Here is a 20,837-nt window from a genome sequence, read left to right on the forward strand (position 1 = left end):
AGGGCTAGTATTCTATATGAGAAACAGCGGACGCCCCGCGGTTTCACCCGTGTAGAATATTGGGATATATTATAAGCCTATGTTACTCCCTGTTAATTATGATATTTATTACTGAAAGAATTTTTATAATCAGTTTAGTTGTTCAGGCGGTCAAAACGTAACAATGAAACTCACGTTCGCATTCATATTAAGTTTTGATTTATTACCTAGGATAGATATATCATCATATGCTACCGTAAGCGTATGTAACCTTTAGGCAAAATGGCATTATATGACAACATGTTCTGTTGTAGAGGAATAGAAAAAAGCTTTTATACGCGAATGAAACTGCAGGCAATTGTTGTTGGTTGTTGAAAATAAATGTATTGTTAATTAACTATAATCCGATTATGTTTATTAAAGTTATGATATTAATTTCGCAAACTGCAACTTAAACTACATTACTGCTTTCCATCAGGTGTAATTGTGATCAAGCGCAAGCATATCTATACTAATATTATAAAGAGGAAAACTTTGTTTGTATGTTTGTTTGTTTGTTTGTTTGATTGTAATAAATAGGCTCAAAAACTACTGGACCGATTTTAAAAATTCTTTCACCATTCGAAAGCTACATTATCCACAAGTAACATAGGCTATATTTTATTTTGAAAAAAAATAGGGTTCCGTAAGATATTTAGGTTTTTCGGACACAGGGTGTAAAAAATCAACCAGTAGAGTAGGGGTAGGGGTAGGCTAGGGGTAGGGTAGGGTCAGGGGTAGGATAGTTGAAAGTTTACATCGAGTTTCACGCGGACGAAGTCGCGGACGTCCGCTAGTCTTTCATAAAAAACAAACGAAAAATATGTTTTTGTAGTTTCAAAACATTGCATAGCTATGCAGATTGCAGAAGTGTGCTGCGTACACTCGTAATTACCTCCTAGATCGGACGTGAGACGATATGACACGTTTATTTTGAAACCAAGAAGAAAAAAAGCTGTACAAGCACTTAGGCATATAAGTGCTACTAGTTTGTCATATTAAATTATATAGGAATGTTGAAAATTACTTCTATATTTCTAAACCATACCAGAAAAGGTCCTAATGGAAATTATATAAGAAACTTGCAATATTTTATTTTTACGTTAAAATGAATAATATTTAAAACATGCCATTTTAAATATTTTTTATAGAATCATCATCCTTTTGATCAAATCAAATTTGAGACCTGTTTTGCAACATAAATCGTCTCTTACAACGCTTCCTCATTATTGTATAGCCGCTATTAATGCATAATTCTAACGGTTTTCTGAATATTAATAAAATTATAATCAATCACATTTTATAGATAACAAAATAACTGCATATTCATAATACGAGTACCACTTTAAAAATGTCAATCGGTCACATTAAAAAATGGAATTTTCATGTAATTCCATACTACTTAATTTATTCTAAACAACCTACAAAATTATATCGGGAAATCCGGCATATAAAATCGTTACAATGCAATTTAAAGAAATAAACTACTAATTTGACAATAAATAATGTTTTTATCGTATGCCATAATCATAAAACAGATTTATTCATTAATTTAAAAGGACCGTATACATATTTTTTATTCAGTTAGTAACTTAGTACAAAGTATCATTATCAGATGTATATGATCTGGCGTATTCGTAAAATAAGTACCTAATCAAGTTTTAACTTAAACTTATAGAACTTATATCTCTATATACAATTTAACTTAAATTATACTGAAGTGGATCTTTTATAACATAACTGTGATGTGATATGAGACTTTCTTTCGTTGATCATTTTTACCACCTCTTTGGTGTCATAAATCGATCAATATAATGTTTTTTTAAAGAATCTTTGCCGCACCTTTTAAATATGGCCAATACTCCTCTCCAATTAGTCGGAAAAGACAGAGTCACGAGTGTGTTATTAGTTTTATTGTGTGTTAATCAGCCAGCGGGGATCAAACTACGAACCCTCGGTGATGAGTTCGGCCCCTTCACCGTTGAGCTATAGAGGCTTTTTGCAGATGAAATATGTATTATACAGATTTAATCTCACGCCCGATCATCTCGATACAACATTTTACGATAAACACACTTCCGCGATTCATCGCGATCATTAGTTGACCTCTGCAAACTTAAGGTCATTTCGCATCCTAATCTTCTAAGAACAAGGTCATACTCCGAAAATGGTTCACAAAAAGCTTGCTTTAACAATGGATCACGACTTGACTTGTACAAATTACCTTATAGTGGGCGTACCATGTAATTAAAGTGTCTACTGTTAAAAAAATCTATAAATTATATATGAGATCAATGTTAACTTGTAATAAAAATATTTAAAATAAAGAAAACTGGAAATGACCTTTTTTTTATACATTCACTAGCCAACGCTCAGCTTACTTTACATTTACTATTACTTTTCCATTCCGTTTTATTTCCGTTTCCGTGAAAACAAGGGGATAAAATATAGCCTAAGACACTGACAAATAACGTCGCTTTCTACTGGTAAAATAATTTCAAAATCGGTTCAGTAGATCCAGAGATTACCACCAACAACCTCACAAACTTTACCTCTTTTTAATATTAATAAAGATTATCATACATATTGTATAAAATGGCCTAATAGTTAATCCGCACTACAATATTACAAAACTTCAAATATAAATTCGTATTTCAGTATGTACTGAGATATTTTTATGCTATATTGCTATGTAGCAATTTTATTTTGACGTAGAAATTTATGAATCTTTGCAGTGAACTATATGCATACTGTAATGGTATGATTTATAATAATTGAATATATCTATTACCTACTACAATTTATTATTTACTATATCGAATATATACATGAATCATAAAGAGCGTTAAAAATGATATGTCAAGGTTAGTCAGTCATTTGGTTTTTTAATGATCTGACCTACTTCAATTTATCATCGAAACTCGAATATCATTAACTTTTGTTCTTTAATGTTAGTAAACATTGATTTATTAATGTAATGTGTACATCTTATTTTAATCTTATACGAGTATTTGAGATCATCATATTATTATAATGTTTAAAATATTTAAAATACACATTTGATTTAATTTTTTTTTAATTTTTACGACCTCTCATAATTAAACTATGATTTTTTTAAAACCCATCAGTTAAAAAAGAGCAATACTTCGCAAGTAATGTAAGAACCACATTCAGTCGACCCCTGCCCCGGTCAAACTGAGGCACACATACTAAGCCTCATCATATGCCTATAAATACACCGCCTAGCATACCTTTTAGATAAGAGTTATGCAATGTTGATGCCTAGCAGTAGTACTGCTTTAATACTAATGCTTGGCATCAACAATACGCATGAGTATGCAGTAGGTACTTTTCTTTGTGGCTGAGGTTATCCAGGGGAACAAAGTAAAGTAAATCGTGTGTATAAGATTATGCATCATATAATCATACTTAAAATTGAGAAACTAGTGCTGTTTATAAATTTCAAGTTTGTCGGTTCCTCAATTTTTACTATATTTTTTTCAAGTTTATACCTTGTACTCAGGTCTTATCTATCTAATTTTAGTTTAATAGGATCAGCCTGGCTGTCCAGCGCGGAAATGCAGCCAGTATTCTTGCCACCATTCCACGTGGGCATGATTTGTATAGTTATTAGGATAAGTTAGCTTAAGTTCCTTATTGTATTCTTTGTCAATAAAAAAAAAAAAAAAAATCGGTTCAGTTGAAAAAAAACAAAGTTTAATATAATATTTATTATTATTGATAATTAAAAACATCGGTAAATTATTTACCTTGGCATCGTGTGTCCATATCAGCAAAGAAGCCTGGGTATGCCTGCTCGTCACAATAGAAGTTGGTGTATGGTACTGCTCCCAGTATTGGGTAGTCTGTGCCCGGTTTGCCTGAAACATGCAATTTTAATTTTTAGTAAACAATATATATTTCAAAGTGTACTACGTTTTAGTAAATTACATTACAAGTGTTTCTTCTTCATTAACCTATTTTCATAGACCACTGCATTAATAAGTCCTCTCCTGATAAGAGATGAGATTTGGAGTTTAGACTCAGAACACTACTCCTGTCCTGGTTACATAGTTTAACTCACTATTCCTCAACTATTTGTTTACATAGGCAAGAACATAAAAACTCTCGCTAAATTATTCCTAGTTTCTCTCTCTATTGTTATAACGGAATCAACATTATTGTCACTACTGCAGTTTATGTTATGCCACTTAGCATATATTCTAAATTGTACGACCTCACAACAAATAGGATATTTACCTCAATTTAACCTTCGTCTCGTAATAATTTGAATAATTGACATCTGATTGTTACTTCCAATTTAAAGTTTATTTATCTTAACAATTAGATACGTAGAAAAAACAACCAACTTCCTAAGAAATGATCCATAGATTAACTGATTAGAAGTAATGTAGCGTATAAAATATGCTGAGCGCGTTGAAGTCTTTTATATGGACTTACGATATTAATAACGTCTACATTACAAATATTTTTATGTTAAATATTGTTATACCTATGGTATTGCAATATTTTTTTATATTCTCATCAGCATCAATATAGTATGATGGATGTCCACTGCTGGACATAGGCCTCTTTGGGATCGTTGTTAATGTAACTTTCACTGTAAGATAGACGAAGTTATAAAGCAACATATAGACTACTTTTTATCCCGGAAGACCTGTGGGATCGAAAATAGTTCCTGCAGAAATCCTTTAAAAGCTGAAGTCGCTGGAGTCTACTAGTAAATATATATTTGCATAATTTTACAAACATTAAATGCAATTACACAAAAATGTAGTCGAAAGAGAGCCTCAGTAAAACCTACTTAGTAAAAAGACAACAAATGAATTTCTACTTCAAAAACTGTCTAATCTGTCGATATCAATTACTCTTGTATTCTGGCACGATCAGTCGCGCGTAATGGCTCGCCGGCTATCTCCGTGCGATAACGAAAGTTCGTCACAGAACCACTTTCACCGACCGGACAGATTACGATAGGTATTCGATTCTGTTAATTTTTCTTTAATTCCCGGTAGGCGAGTTTCTTTTTAAATTAATAAATATTAGGTAATGTATTATTTTACGTCTAGTGACATAACATAATGCTTCACTCAAATAAACTTGAAAAAGTTCTCCTTTAGATATAGACCTCCTGTAAGGACTTTCGAACACCACAATCGCAAGCTTACTATGATCAGTAGCTCTTGGCTACCCGTTTTACGTAGTCCGTTCGTTTGCCGCTATTAAAACACCTTGGCAATCCAACGTCCAACAGTTCTTCTTCGCCGCTTCAGTTTTGTGACTCGTTAAACTATGTCGATAACTTTAGTTAATCTGCGGACACATAATTTGTAAAATCGGACAAAAATTAACTGAAAATAACTCACTACACAAATCAGATTGTGGAAAATACTCGTAAATATTTGTTTTCAATTTAAGGTAAATTTTACAACATTATGAATCTCACTCGATCGAGAAATAATAGTTAGAGTTGAAGCAAAGCGAGCCTGCGGCAATCCCGTCACCTTTGACCCTTGCCTCCTCCTAACGAACAATTGCGCTTAGCGGTCGGTTTTGCTCGACGACATAAATCTTGTTGTGAATTGAAAGTAGCAGGTATTCCGAAACCGTCCCTGGCTATCATCGTTAAATTTTGATGGTAATATCGTTTGTTACATGTCTAAACATGTTGGTTTATCCTAATATGTCTAACAATCACCATTTTGTCAAACGAAACCTTACTAAGTACTGCTTTTCGATGTACGATACATACATGCCTACGAGTAATATTTGATAATTCTATAATTTGTTTATTTATTTTTAACTGGATTTTCTTTGCTACAAGATTTTGTATATTCAAGTTTTCGTCGTTATCAAAATAAAAACTTCTGGAAACAATATGCCTGACTGAACCAGGAACAACTGAAAAGTAGGTTTCTGCGTTTTATTTATTTGGAAGTATAGGTTTGGAATTATCTAGTCTAGATCACGAAACTGCCACATCCTCTGGCATTTCACATTAACGGAATTTATAGTTAAGTTAAAATGTGTATAACGGAATAGGAATAATCGTTCTCGCTTCTATGGTTTTTTTATGTAGTAGTATGTATAAAGGTAGTAAGTCTGCACGTTAAAAACTAGGTGAAAAAATTATTCAAAACTATATTTTACTATGCAGACTAATAAATCATAATATGTTAATGCATATAGACTGTTAGTTCACAAGGGTAGTGTAACCTCGATACAAATTGCCACAGACTTGATTTTGATTAATTTTATTTCTGAACGTTGACCCGAGTCAATAACAAATCGATGACCTAACTGAAGTTACCATTACTTTCCTTTAATGATTTTGAGAGCAAGCTAATATTATGTAACATCTTCGACTCCACGTACATCTGAGCCTACAGTTTAAGATTGCAGAGCGCACATTGACAATCCGCGTGGGCCGACGATTGCTTTAACATAATATCCATGCTACTTTTACATAATTCGACGTAAAAATTCAAATCATTGATAAAATTATATCGGTTGCAAATATTGTCCATACTGAGACTTACTGCTGTAAACAACGCAAGAGATTGCAAATCAAGTTACGAAAACTATACTTATACATCGTCGAATCGTGTTTAATTAAAACTAATTAATCAATATCATAGTTTTCACAATTTTTTTAATAAAATAGTAAAAGAGAACCTCAAATTAGGTCATGCAAAGCTAAAAAAGTGACTGCAATACATGGATACTATTGCAATCACATTTTTAACTTTCTTAGTAAGTAGATGGTAGAATTCGATTTGCTTGGGACTGCCTTCCTAGGAGTCTAAGCTTCTGAGAAACTGCAAAACCTGGAGCATCGTTAGGAAGCCTGTTTTTATGTAAATACTTTGTTGTATCTTTTTCGGAAAGTGCGCTAAAGAATTATTAATAGTCCATGTATCTCCTTCACCGTTTTACCATCGTACTACTAAACACCAGACGAGTGTCCTCCCTCCCTCATTTTCGATATTTGAAATATTGACCGCTTTTATTGGATGGTAATGACGGAAAATTATACAGAAATCAGAACATGATTTTGAATCTAATCAATGAATAATAAAAAAAATTAAATATAATAAATAGGTACACATAAAGGTTATTTTATTCACCTGATATACAGGCAAAAATAAATGAAAATGACCCGGCAAAGCGTAAGGTGAGCGAGGACTGACAAAAACAAGGTCAGATTCGCCACGTTTATGTAATAATTTGAGATGAGGCACCGAAACCGGTGACATGATCACTTTATACCTTTGTATTAACATTGACATTGAGAGAAGTTTCTTATTAATAGTAATTTTTAATATGAAGACTACTGACCAAAATAACGTTTTTAACGTTGATCAGGAAAGGTCTCACGCCGCTCGAAGTGAAACCTATCCTATAAATAAAGTTTTGAGGTAAATAATGAAGATGTCTTAATTTTATTGTATTTTTAATATTCTTAATATTATTTTAATACCTTTATCTTATCGTTTTTTCAAGTTTTAATATTTTCCCAAACCCTTGATTTCTATATTAATCGACGAAAATACGGAAGACGTTTTGAATTTAAAGTGTTTATTTATTTTTATATGACATTGTTTTTCCGAAGTCGGTTGATTGTTTTGATTTTTTTTTATAACTATGTAGGTAGGTATATAATATTTTTATATTATTGTATTAATGCGAATGTTGTAGTAAGTAGATGAATATGTGTTACTGGATCTGTCAAAATGTGTTACTGAACGGCTGTAAGAATTTTTCTGAAATTTAACATCAGTACCTTACTAATTTAGTCTGGAATAGCACATAGAGTACCTTTGATTCTGACTTCCCCATCCTGATTTAAAACGACGAAGCAAAGCTGTACCTTGTTTATATTTCGGAAATAACTTGCTTATCACAAAATCTCTATAGGTATGTTAAAAAATATTACGCAAATTGTAGGTATGTTAACCTGACAGTACGTTTATAACCTTGTCGTATAACTATTACGCTATTGCAAAATAACGTATTTGGTACACTGAATACATAATCATTGGGCAAATAGGATTTTAATTTTCAAATCTCATATCTGTTGATTTCCGCCAGTTGAATGCCCGAATGATAACATAAAATTGAAAATTTAGAATAACCCCCGAATGTCATGAAATTATTAATTAATTCATGACAATGCACTCTCGATCAAGTCGTCAATATTCTATTTCAGTATATTTGCAGACATTCGGTTGTTCTTCCCCACTTTCAACCCCCAGAACTTTTAAACGGCTCAACGGATTTTCATCAAACATGTCTAAGGCCACTCGCCCGTATATTATACAAAAAAACCTATTATAACTAACTCGCCTATTATACAATAAAAACTAAATTGAAATCATTTCATCCTTTCGGAAGCTATGATGCTACAGACAGACAGACACGTCAAACTTATAACACCCCTCTTTTTGCATCAGGGGTTAAAAATTTTCTTTACAATATCGAAAACCGCTTGACGTACAATTTAGAAATTTGCCACAGAAGTATTTTATAGGCAGTAGACATCTGCTAAGAATGGATTCTGCGAGAGGGCCAGATTTAAGAAGGTCTAAAGCAGGCAAAGGCGTCCGCTAGTGCCTACATATAATTTTATATTCAGCATCAAATCACCAACTTTAAGGCTAATAATAGCTTGTCTTCGCATCGCAGGTATAGAACATCTTCAATAATAAAAACATGCTTGTCCGGTATGTAAATGAGCGGAGGTTTTATAACGTTCAGGTGACTTTATAACATCAACATTTTGTATTTCAATTCGATTGTGAGATTAAGAAAATATACAGAGTGCCTAGTAAAAATTTTCAATGTTTTCATACTGTTACTGTTGCGTTAACGTAAACGCGAATTTATATGGAATTGAAACAGTTGTGCAGTAGTGCCACTAGATGGCGCTGTATCAATTCTTTATAAATTCGCGTTTACGTTAACATGATCGTCACAGTATCAAATTGCCACTAGGCCCTCGGTATAACGTCATCGATTAGTATATTGTGAGATCATAATGTCGTAAGTTACATGTTACTAGCACGGCAGTAAAAAATTCTTGATGGGTACTGTTTACCAACAAAGAAATTAGAAATGAAGGTAGACAACGCATGTCATTTCATAACATACTTATTTATTTTAAATTATATATGGTTTGTTTATAAAATGATATATAAGATATATTAACCATATTTAATTGTTTTAAGCTTATTAATCAAATTTATTTCATTAATTTATGAACAAGTTAATTATAACTATTATTAGGTGTGAAGTGACCAGTGATTTACATCCTCATTTTTAATTTGTCAAGAAAAAAATCATCAAGAAAGGTTGTAGTATAGGTATCAAATATACAAAAAACAATTAAAATGGTATTATCTAAGATTGCTGCCTGTTTTTTACCTCCCAACCATCTACTAGCCATACTAATTAAAAAATTACATTTCATGAACGTAAACCAACGTTCAATTACAATGTCTGTCGGGTCCGCTAACCTATAAGTACTTGTATACTAATATTATATAAACAGGTAATTATGTGGTATTATAATCTCTGGAAAATTCTTTTACCACTAGAAAGGCACGTTATTTGTGAGTGTCATAAGCTGTATTTTATCCCCGTATTCTCACGGGAACGGAAACTATAGCCTGGCAGGTTCGTTGATGACACTTCCATGATATGCGGGCGACAGGGGGAAAGACTGCGCGGGTGTGAAATCGTGCGTGTTTGGAAGTGATGTGCAGCAGTCGTGGGTTTCTCATTCATCGCTACACGACCCCCGGCTCGCGCGGAACATCGGGAGTGTTACGAACGAAGTTGCCAAGCTATACGTGAGTAAAACTATAACGAAAGCAGAATTAGTGTAGAAAGTTCTTATAGCATGTACACATATTTGTGCTTACAAACTAATACAAAGAACTACAATTTGTCAACGTAGTATATACGTATGAACAACAACTTGTGAACATAGTATAACTTGTAAAGCCTAAAATATGTTAGATCGGTGGATAAGAATGGGATTATCACTGCCGTTATTAAACTTGTTGGGCTGTGTGTTGCAACTCAGTTATAAACGCTATGGCGCAAGTCCGCAGGTACTCAAACGTGTGTCATTTAGAATATCTGAGGTTGCCATTGGTTTTGAATACTGCGTGATGGTTGGAATAACTAATTGTTTGCGATTCAGTTGAGTTTGTATAACAGGATTAAACACGTAGGAACATCTATACTTATATAAAGAGGTAAAGTTTATGAGATTGTAGGAGTTGCAATCTCTGGATCTACTGAACCAATTTTAATAATTCTTTAACCAAAAGAAAGCCACGTTATTTGCGAGTGTCATCGGCTATGTTTTATCCCCATATTCCTACGGGAACGGGAACTACGTGGGTGAAACCGAGAGGCCTCTGCTATTAGGTATCATAATGCCAAAATATTGATCCTTAGGTTCCGTGCAAAACTAATTATTGCCAACGTATTTTTTATAGGTATGTAGTTACATAGTTAGTTTTATAAGAAGTAGAAGTTGTTTTTTCTAACTTTCATCTTGAATTTACCTACTTGGAAAACAATAGTTTTGATATGAAAATTTTAGGGAAGTTAAAAAATAGTCAACCGTAAAATAGTCATTTTAGAGACAAAGAGGCGATTTATTACTATTTATGTATAAATATTATTTACATAAATTTGGATGGAATTCGGTACCTCTAATGCAGGCAAAATTACAGTACCGCGAGTCTAAATACTTTTACAATGCTAATGAAGCTTCCTTTTTAGTCTACCATCATATGGCTACGTATCGATGAGTATTTTAATAAGACGTCGCCATTAACAACTTACTCGCCATAGTGATTGGGAGTAAGTAGTTAATTACTTGACGGCTCGTAATTAAATATACGATTTAGCTGTATCAACATCATGATGTATAATTATGTTATTTTAATGACTCCCTGTTTTGTACAAAATATGTGCAGCAATAATAGCGTCACGTCATCAACCCATATTCGGCTCACTGCTGAGCTCGAGTCTCCTCTCAGAATGAGAGGGGTTAGGCCAATAGTCCACCACGCTGGCCCAATGCGGATTGGCAGACTTCACACACGCAGAGAATGAAGATAATTCTCTGGTATGCAGGTTTCCTCACGATGTTTTCCTTCACCGATTGAGACACGTGATATTTAATTTCTTAAAATGCACACAACTGAAAAGTTGAAGGTGCATGCCCCGAACCGGATTCGAACCCACACCCTCCGGAATCGGAGGCTGAGGTCATATCCACTGGGCTATCACTGCTGCTATAAAAATATGTGCAGCAATAATAGCGTAAGACATTAATAATTTAAAATATATATTTTAATTTTTCACGCCATTTTGTATTCTAATTAATATAAATAGAAAAATATATCATTGGTATTAATAAAGGGGAATTGCTTGATATTATCAAAAAGTCAATATAAAAAGAAGATAACAACTAAAATCATCAAACAAGTATGTTTAGATTTATAAATTATGTAGAACGTAATTTTTTTTTAGAACGATGAATCTTAGGTGCGGCTAAGATTTATATCTTAAGACGTAAAGGTCAATATGATATTTATTGAAAATTAAATTTAATTCATATGGCAAAACTATATCTCATGGCCTTGGAAAAAATATTCTAACAACTTGTGATATAAGCTCTGTATTGCTCTCCTATAATATATGAGGCATTTGCCCAACAGTGGAATTGGGATCAAGCTTATACTTCCTAAGAATCGCTTTAAATATCTCAGTGTCGTGAACATTCTCATTTGACGGCCTCCGTGGCGCAGTGGTATGCGCGGTGGATTTACAAGACGGAGGTCCTGGTCCTGGTCCCCGGCTGGGCAGATTGAGATTTTCTTAATTTGTCCAGGTCTGGCGGGTGGGAGGCTTCGGCCGTGGCTAGTTACCACCCTACCGGCAAAGACGTACCGCCAAGCGATTTAGCGTTCCGGTACGATGCCGTGTAGAAACCGAAAGGGGTGTGGATTTTCATCCTCCTCCTAACAAGTTAGCCCGCTTCCATCTTAGACTGCATCATCACTTACCATCAGATGAGATTGTAGTCAAGGGCTAACTTGTAAAGAATAAAAAAAAAAGGCAAAAACATCATATACCTACCTAATGCAGAAATGCACTACCTACATTATGTTCGTAAGGAGGGACTTTTCCATTTTGTATAATCTGATCGTATAGCGCCGACTCTGCTTAAAAACCTTGTGCTCACTACTATTCAATTTATATAATTAACTAGCGGACGCCCGCGACTTCGTCCGCGTGAATTCTTACTACTACCCTACCCTATTCCCACTCTACAGCTACATACAGAGGGCGAGTAGGGACTCAACTTTACCCCTACCCTACCCTACTTCTACTCTACCCCTACTCTACCCTACCCTACCCTACCCTACCCTACCCTACCCTACCCTACCAAGTGACGGAAGCTTAAAAAATTAAGTTTTCCCAACATTTCTCACTTCACTGCTCTGTTCCTATTGATCGTAGCGTGATGAAATACTATAACCTGCCCAGGAGTATGTAGAATAAATGTACCAAGTTTCGTTAAAATCTGTCGAGTAGTTTTTCTTTCTTTAACGAACATACAGACAGACAGGCCTCTGATAGTTATTTTGAAAATATACTTCATGTACAGAATTGACCTCTTTACAGGTTTATTATAAGTATAGATAAAACAAAGCTGAAGTTTGTACGAACGCGTTGATATCTGGAACTAACCGTAGGATTAACTTTTAGTATCCAAAATTATTTATTTTTATTTTTTCGCCATCGGACATAACTAGTCATTAACATGGTATTAATTTATTAAATACTAAGCGCTATTTCCGGCGATTGCGTTACAGTTGCGGTGCTAATTAATGATTTGCTTAACAGTTGTAGATTACTAATTTAAAAACATTCCAAAATGTGTGAACGAAAATTCGCAAAGTTTCATTGAATTTAAATGAATATTTCAGGAACGCAAAGACGATAAATATTCGAAGAAACGTTGTTGTTAATTAATTATACATTTCGTTGAAATCCAGGCCACCAATGGTATTAATATGATAATCAAACAACTTATTGCTTATGCCAATAATGCAGCGTGTGTGAAAAGGGGCAATTGTAAAACTCCTTTCATTCAGCGGGCATTATTGTTCGGATTATGCCAAGCGTAATTATTCTCCGAGAATGAGCCGCATGGCTTGTTGAGACCTTATTGTTTTCCTGCCAAAAGTTACGTGACCAAAGGAAATAGTAATTATAATTGTCACCATTATGATATACTAGCGGACGCCTGAGACTTCGTCCGCGTGGAATTCAGTTTTTCACAAATCCCGCGGGAACCATGGATTTTTCCGGGATGAAAAGTAGCCTATGTGTTAATCTATAGTAAAATCTATTTCCATTCTAAATTTCAGCCAAATCGCTTCAGTAGCCGCAGCGTAAAAGAGGAACAAACATACTTACACACTTTCACACTTACACACAAACTTTCGCCTTTATAATATTAGTGTGATACAGCTCGTTCGGATTCACTTGACAACTGGCTGGAATGATGATTCGTGCTGTCTTTGTTTGGTAGCCAGGTGTCAAGTTAATGCGCACGAGATATAATTAGTAATTATGATTGTCAACACAGAATAGTGCAAGGTGTCACTCTCATGTTGAGGCAAGGCGGACTGGATTTATACAAGAATTGTAATTAGTGCCAAAAAAGCAATGTCAATGTGTAAATTATATCTAAATTAAGAAAGGCGGGTAATAATTAACTTGCACATTATACTTTTCATAGTTATGTATCTTCTTACATAGCCGCATTTGTAACCTTAAGTCTTAAATTACGCTGCTGATTTTAATGCGGTTTTCAACAATAGATAGAGAGCAAACAGATGATTCAAGAAGATGGTTTATAAAAATATAATAAAAATGCCTTATTATCTATACTAATCTACACTAATATTATAAAGCTGAAGAGTTTGTTTGTTTGATTGAACGCACTAATCTCAGGAACTACTGTTCCGATTTGAAAAATTCTTTCAGTGTTGGCTATATATTATCCCCTACGGGAACGGGAACCACGTGGGTAAAACCGCGCGGCGTCAACTAGTATTATGATAACTGTGATAAGATGAATACATACGCGATATTATACTGAATAGGTCTATCAGGTTCCCTAATAAACAAGCCATTTAACGCAAACTTTTCAAATGAAATTATTAACGTCAGCTGTCCAATTAGGTACTCTTCACCTGTAAATCATAGTCATGCTCATACTCAATTTTAATTATGAAATCAAAGCAAACACTCTAAATCAGTCTTTCAACATGTGCATCGCGATTTCACTATTTGTCGACACATTTATCGTATCTACTCAACTGTGTGTGTACCAACAACTTCATCGTATTGCCTTCAGTATATTTTGTCTACTTTTGCAAGTCTGTTCGATTTTGGATATAGTGGTAAGGTACAGTCAAGATTTAAGTTTTAACAGCCGACAGCGCGTAGGTGCCACACTATTAACCCATATTCGGCTCATTGCTGAGTTCGAGTCTCCTCTCCGAATGAGAGGGGTTAGGCCAATTAGTCCACAGCGCTGGCCCTATGCGGATTAGCAGACTTCACACACGCATAGAATTAAGAAAATTCTGTGGTATGCAGGTTTCCTCACAATGTTTTCCTTCAAGTGATATTTAAACTCTTAAAATGCACACAACAGAAGTTGAAGGTGCAAGCCAGACCAGATTCAAACCCACACCCTGCGGAATCGGAGGCAGACGTCATATCCTATCACGGCGTAGGTGTGCTGAAGGAATATTCTTCAGTTTACATACGTCAACGCACTTGGTTTATTTTACCATTACCACAGAAAACATATGTACAAGTACCATTACATCCGAGCTAAACCGACTTCTTTAATGAAATGTACATTACTTGACATGGACAAAATGAACCATACGTTATTTGCACTAGTTCCACATAGTCGCTTTACGTCATTACAAAAGTCTATGTCAAGGTAAACCTGTAAAATATGACTAATAAATAATTACCAAAATAATAGATAGGAAATAGTCCCTTTCTAATACGAGTAAGTTCATTAATATTAATGATTTAATAATATACCGTCGAATTACAACGAGGTCTTTGATTTCATTTTAGCGAATTTGGCCGCCTGTAAGAAAAATATTTTCTTTTTTCCAAATGTCACCGTTAGATTGTAATATACGTTAGTTTATAATCTCATTTGTGATATTATAATCCGGAAAATACTGATTACAATAATATAACATGTTATTTTTCGGAATATTATAATCTATAGGAAGTGAAACCTATCGTATTTATATATTTCGATTTTAGTTGTTCACCCAATATGTAGATTAGTATTAGTAGTAGCAGAGCCAAAAAAATTCACCGAATCATTTCACCGCGGCTAGTTGCCTCGACTGGTGACAGAAGGGCTGGCTCATTTTTTGCGTAAAGGATCAGCCTCGCTTTCCAGTGCTGAAATGCAGCCAGTATTCTTGCCACCATTCCACGTAGGGATGATTTGTATAGTTATTAGAATAAGTTAGCCTATGTTCCTTATTCTTCTTCTTTCTCAATAAAAAATAAAAAAGTAGTAGCATATTAAAATGGATATTTTCGTTGTTTGTATACATAAGTAATTCTAATCAATTTCATTACTTACGTTTTGGGGCAGCAGGGTTGAGAATGCAATACCTGTTACTCATCCATTAATTATAGTGTTAAGCTATTTTTACCTATCATGTTACGTTTTTATAGAGAATAAACGATTATTATATATTATTATATTATTATATATTAACTAGATGTCCCACTCGATCGGAGATTGATCAAAGAGCGCCTTCCATCGCGTATCCTCCTCTTTTATATTGATACTCATTTGCGTAATTAACTACGTAAATCGCTACGTGAATCCATCGCAACGAAGTATGTAGGGCGCTGAACAAGCACATTCTGCCGTCCAAGGTTAGATGAGAGCAGGGCACTGGAACATGCAACCGTTGCAACCTGCTGGACTACAGCGGTCGTAACACATTTATATCCACAGTTGTTTACGTTTAGGTATAAATAGTGGCATTTCTACGGCACACACGTCGTTAAGCTTCACTATAGGACACACATGAATGCCTTCGCGCCGACCTCAAGCTCATTGAGAATGTCAGGGCGAATTGCTCAGAAGAGCATTATCTATGTACGCGTGTCATAACAATTACTGTTTAAAGCTAAGATTCTAAACCTAGAATATGTTTTAGGTAATCTTGTACACAAAATGAATAAGTTTATAATTATAATTAATTTTAAGATTTTGTAGAAAGAACTAATCATTCATTGAACATCATAGACAGTCCATGTTCGGCTCACTGTCGAACACGAGTCTCCTCTCCGAATGAGAGGGGCTAGGCATTAGTCTAGGTGTGTGAAGTCTGCCAATCCCCATTGGGTCAGCGTGGTAATTAAAAGAATTAAGAAAATTCTCTGGTATGCAGGTTTCCTCACGATGTTTTCCATCACCGTTTGAGACACGTGATAATTAATTTCTTAAAATGCACACAACTGAAGAAAGTTGGTGGTGCATGCCCCGGACCGGATTTGAACCTGCACCCTCAGAGTCGAAGGTAGAGGTCATATCCACTGAGCTATCATGGTTCTTGATCAAAAAAAAAATTATGGATTTATATTTTTTTACGGCACACAAACTCAAAATGTTCAGTATTATTTATATTGTTTTAGTCACTCTTTTTTACATTTAATAACAAGTTAGCCCTTCACTGCGATTGCACCTGCCCCTGTAGCCAAGTGGCACGTCGAATCTCTTTCTACGATCGCAAACGCTTCGAAAACTAGAAAAATGTATAGGAATGACATTCGCTATCGACAGGTCACGTGATCAAGATCTGTCAGTCCCATACATTTTTCTAGTTTTCGAAGCGTTTGCGATCGTAGAAAGAGAATCGACGTGCCACTTGGCGACAGGGGCTGATGTTCAAGTTTATTCCATCCATACCTGTGACAGTTTCTACGCGGCATCGTACCAAATGCTAAATTCGCTTGTCGGCACGTCTTTCTCGGTATGGTGTTAACTAACTACAGTCGATGACCAACAACCACTCGACCCAAACTGGGAATCGAATTCAGAACCTCTCTAGTAAAACGCACTACTTACTGCGCCAAGTGGTCCAAATGAAATACTTATCGAATAATTAAAATAAATACTTCAATTATGAACGGAGTCACGCTGCCGTAAAGAAATTAAGCTAAACTTTTAACCTATAACTGTTTACTTGTACGATAAGCAAACTAATCTTGTGAAATCTGCACGCTTATCAGATATCTACAGCGCATTACAAGACAATAATTGGACTAAACATTCCAATATGAAGCGATGACCTATTTACTCGTCGCCAACTTATTGTGCACGTTGCCAATAAACTACTGGTTAGCGATTTCCTAATCGCATTCTACACCAGCACGCAAGCGCCTGTAGCTACTGACAGTAACGACCGATGCATTTTCAACGGGATCATTTAAAAACAGTGTTAATGTTGCAATGAACTTGAAGATCTTTCGTAATCTCATTACGGCCTTTTTATAAACGTGACGCTGCGATTTAGTTCACGTACCTATCTATATAAGAGTAAATAGTGTGTTTACGTATCACCATTAATCAATATTATGCGATGGAGCTTGCCTTGTTGATTAGCCTATGTGGTTTCAGATCGCGAGGACCTTGGTTCAAACGTTGGGTCGGGCTATGCGATACTGATTTCTTAGAAAGAGTAATAAGAGTATCTTGGAAATTTCTCAGCCCGGAGTTAGGTTCACAGGAACGTGAAGTTATACCCCGTGCTTCGGCACATATTTGTTGGTCCCTGGTCATCATCTATATACATAACGGGGAAATGATTAAATCCCACTTCTGATTATCGAAGGAAGAATAAATCACACGGGCTGAATATCGGGATATCGTGGTATGTCTCGACTAGGTTCTACGCTTTACGTCAGGGATGGCAAAATTATCTAACTCTCCGACATACATGTATAAAAATCAATTTTTATTTGTAGGTCTCCCTAAAATTTTGAGAACGGTGGGGCCGCTTTATCTGATTACGGTTTTGAAACTTATTATTGTACTATAACTTATTGAAGTCCTGGGAAGTAAGGGAAAAGTAAAAAAATATGGAAAAAGGGTAGAGGTAGAGGTAAGGTAGGGTAGGGAAGAAGTAAGTGCACATAAGTCAAAGCGAAGTTTCACTGGGTCCGCTAGTCATTAATATACATACTGTTTAGGTATAATTAGTACATAAAAACAATGCAATTAATTAGAACTAGATAAAAAATGGTGGTTAGACCCTTGATCTATTTTTAATAGGCATTTTATTATTTTATTAGATTGCACAATTAGATACAATGGTGTTCTCAAAACGGCACAATCATTACGTTCATAATGGGCGATTGTTAGCACAATTAAAATCTAAGCGCGAGCCTCCAAGCCTCGACACAGCAAGGCTGAACAATACACGCACTACGTAAAACTAAACCTGTATCTATATGATTTATTATCTTAATTAGTAAAAAGTAGGCTGTAGTTTAAAGGCACCGTCAATTTAATTAATATCCAAGTGACCATTCGGAAGGCAGGAGAAAGGCCCATAGGAAACACAGCACTTAGTTCTTTTAAAACAGATAATAATAGTAAATATGAAATTTTGAGTTATATAAAAGCTAACCTAATTATTTTTGAAATTCAACAATTCTAAAGTAACCAAAACTTAATTTAAATTCCATTTTGACCCGGCACCCGGACAGTGAATTCACAAGGAATGCTAAAATATTTGCCTCATTTAATACAAAATTATTTTTCAATTAAATGCTAGGCGTCCACAGATCCACATCGTACGTGGGATACGGGGATAAAATATAGCCTATTACATTCACAAACAGCGTGGTTTTCTATTGGTAAAAGATTACCCTACTACAAACTCACAAACTTTACTTCTTTATTAATATTATTAGTAATTAGTATAGAAGTATAGATTCCCTGTAGGTACAAGCATTGATATGTTAATAAACTAGATACGTATTTAGTGTGTATTTCATGTTTGTAAACAGATAAAGTTCAGAACAATGAGTCACAGCGTGTGAACCTTGTTAAGTAACTAGGTGTTACTTATTTCAAGATCAGCAATCAGTAAGTCATCATCGTGGTCTCGCAAACAACAGTGTTCATATAACAAGTTGTTTTACACTCTACTTACTACCAGCAATTTGGATTAACTCAAAAATAATAATTGCACTTATTTTAATGTTTATTTAATGAAAATGCACTTAAAATATTGCGTCAAGTACCTACTTTAAATGTAAATTTCTTAATAACTATATTATATTGTTTCAGGACGAAGATCGTAAACATTTTAATTTCAAAGATCTATCAAAATAAATGCTGCGTTCTTAAGTTACTCTTTTTTTTTAATATATCAGTTACTTATTTCACGAATTTCGTAATACTAGCGGACGCCCGTGACATCTTTCGCGACTTTAGAACTTTGAAAGGGAAATAATTCCGTCATACGTATATGATTTTTGGTAAATTTTACCGTTCACGCAGCACTAGCAACGCAGCAAAAACTCACAAAAGGAATGCTTTTTCCCGTTTTTGCCAAGTTTCATGTAAGCCGTAGGGTAGGATCCTTCATCGATAAATGGACTTCGACATGAAAAAAAATCAATTCAAACGTACCATACCAAAGGAGTTCCTGAGATTAGCGCGTTCAATTAAACAAACAAAAAGCAGCTGTATAATATTAAGTACAGAGTTCAATTTCATAACATGATAAAAAGGAACGAAGAGTTTAGAACGAACGGAAAAGTCCTCAATTTGTATACGTTCGTATAGCAAACTGATGTATGTATGTATTTTTTTACCTATCTCTTGAAAACTTGATGACACAAAAATGCATCACGACGAAAAGAGATACCTGTCAGAAGAAAGCTTTCTGAAGTGTTACTTTTACCGTGTGTAAATTGCACATTTGCACACAATTTATGCAAAATTTCATGACGATCGGTTGGAATATTAAGGGTAAGGGCAAGCAGGCGTAACAAACAAATGAATTTTGGTATTTATAATGTTAGATAAGATTCCGTATACCTATTACTATTAGAGGTAATCAAATTATAGCACCTAATAGGAGTAGGTAGGTAGTCATTTAGCAACGGATACGAACTGTTAAATTTTTCTTGTTGTGATATTACTTCTATCGATTATTACAACATTAACCAATATATGTTTTTTATTTCTATGAATCATTCAAGATGGATCCTTTTAGGGTTCAGTACTTTAATAGGAAAACCCCTTATAAAAATACTATGTTGTCATAAATAGTCTGTTCGTCGGTCTGTCTTGCACATTATTTCACGAACGCGTGGAGGTACCTATCCAATTAAAATTGAAACCATGTACTCAGGTCTACAGCCCCTTGAAACTGTGAAAAATACACAATTGTAAGTTAAAGTAAAAATGATTTAGAAGACAATAAACTTATATTTTACTTTTTACTTAATCTCTCCAAGAAATCTAAATTATTGGGGTAGGGAGGGTAATTTCCATTAACCTAGAACTGTGAAATTTGGCAAGTGATATCGACTTATACCTACTGCAAACATCTGGAAATCTCTAAACACATTTGTAAATAACTTGCAAAAATAAAATCTTTATGCCAGAAATGGAGCTCCAA

General features: G+C 34.6%; 1 protein-coding gene across 1 annotated transcript in view; it reads right to left on the reverse strand.

The window, feature by feature from the left end:
* Window positions 1-20,837, reverse strand: part of LOC112043645 (uncharacterized) — a 31,941-nt gene that overhangs the window by 1,734 nt on the left and 9,370 nt on the right. Inside the window, exon 3 of the mRNA XM_024079157.2 lies at window positions 3,789-3,899. Within this exon, the coding sequence (XP_023934925.1) occupies window positions 3,789-3,899 (111 nt within the window). The remainder of the gene's footprint in view (window positions 1-3,788; window positions 3,900-20,837) is intronic.

The sequence above is a fragment of the Bicyclus anynana genome, chromosome 10, assembly GCF_947172395.1.
Source record: "Bicyclus anynana chromosome 10, ilBicAnyn1.1, whole genome shotgun sequence".
NCBI classification, from domain to species: domain Eukaryota; kingdom Metazoa; phylum Arthropoda; class Insecta; order Lepidoptera; family Nymphalidae; genus Bicyclus; species Bicyclus anynana.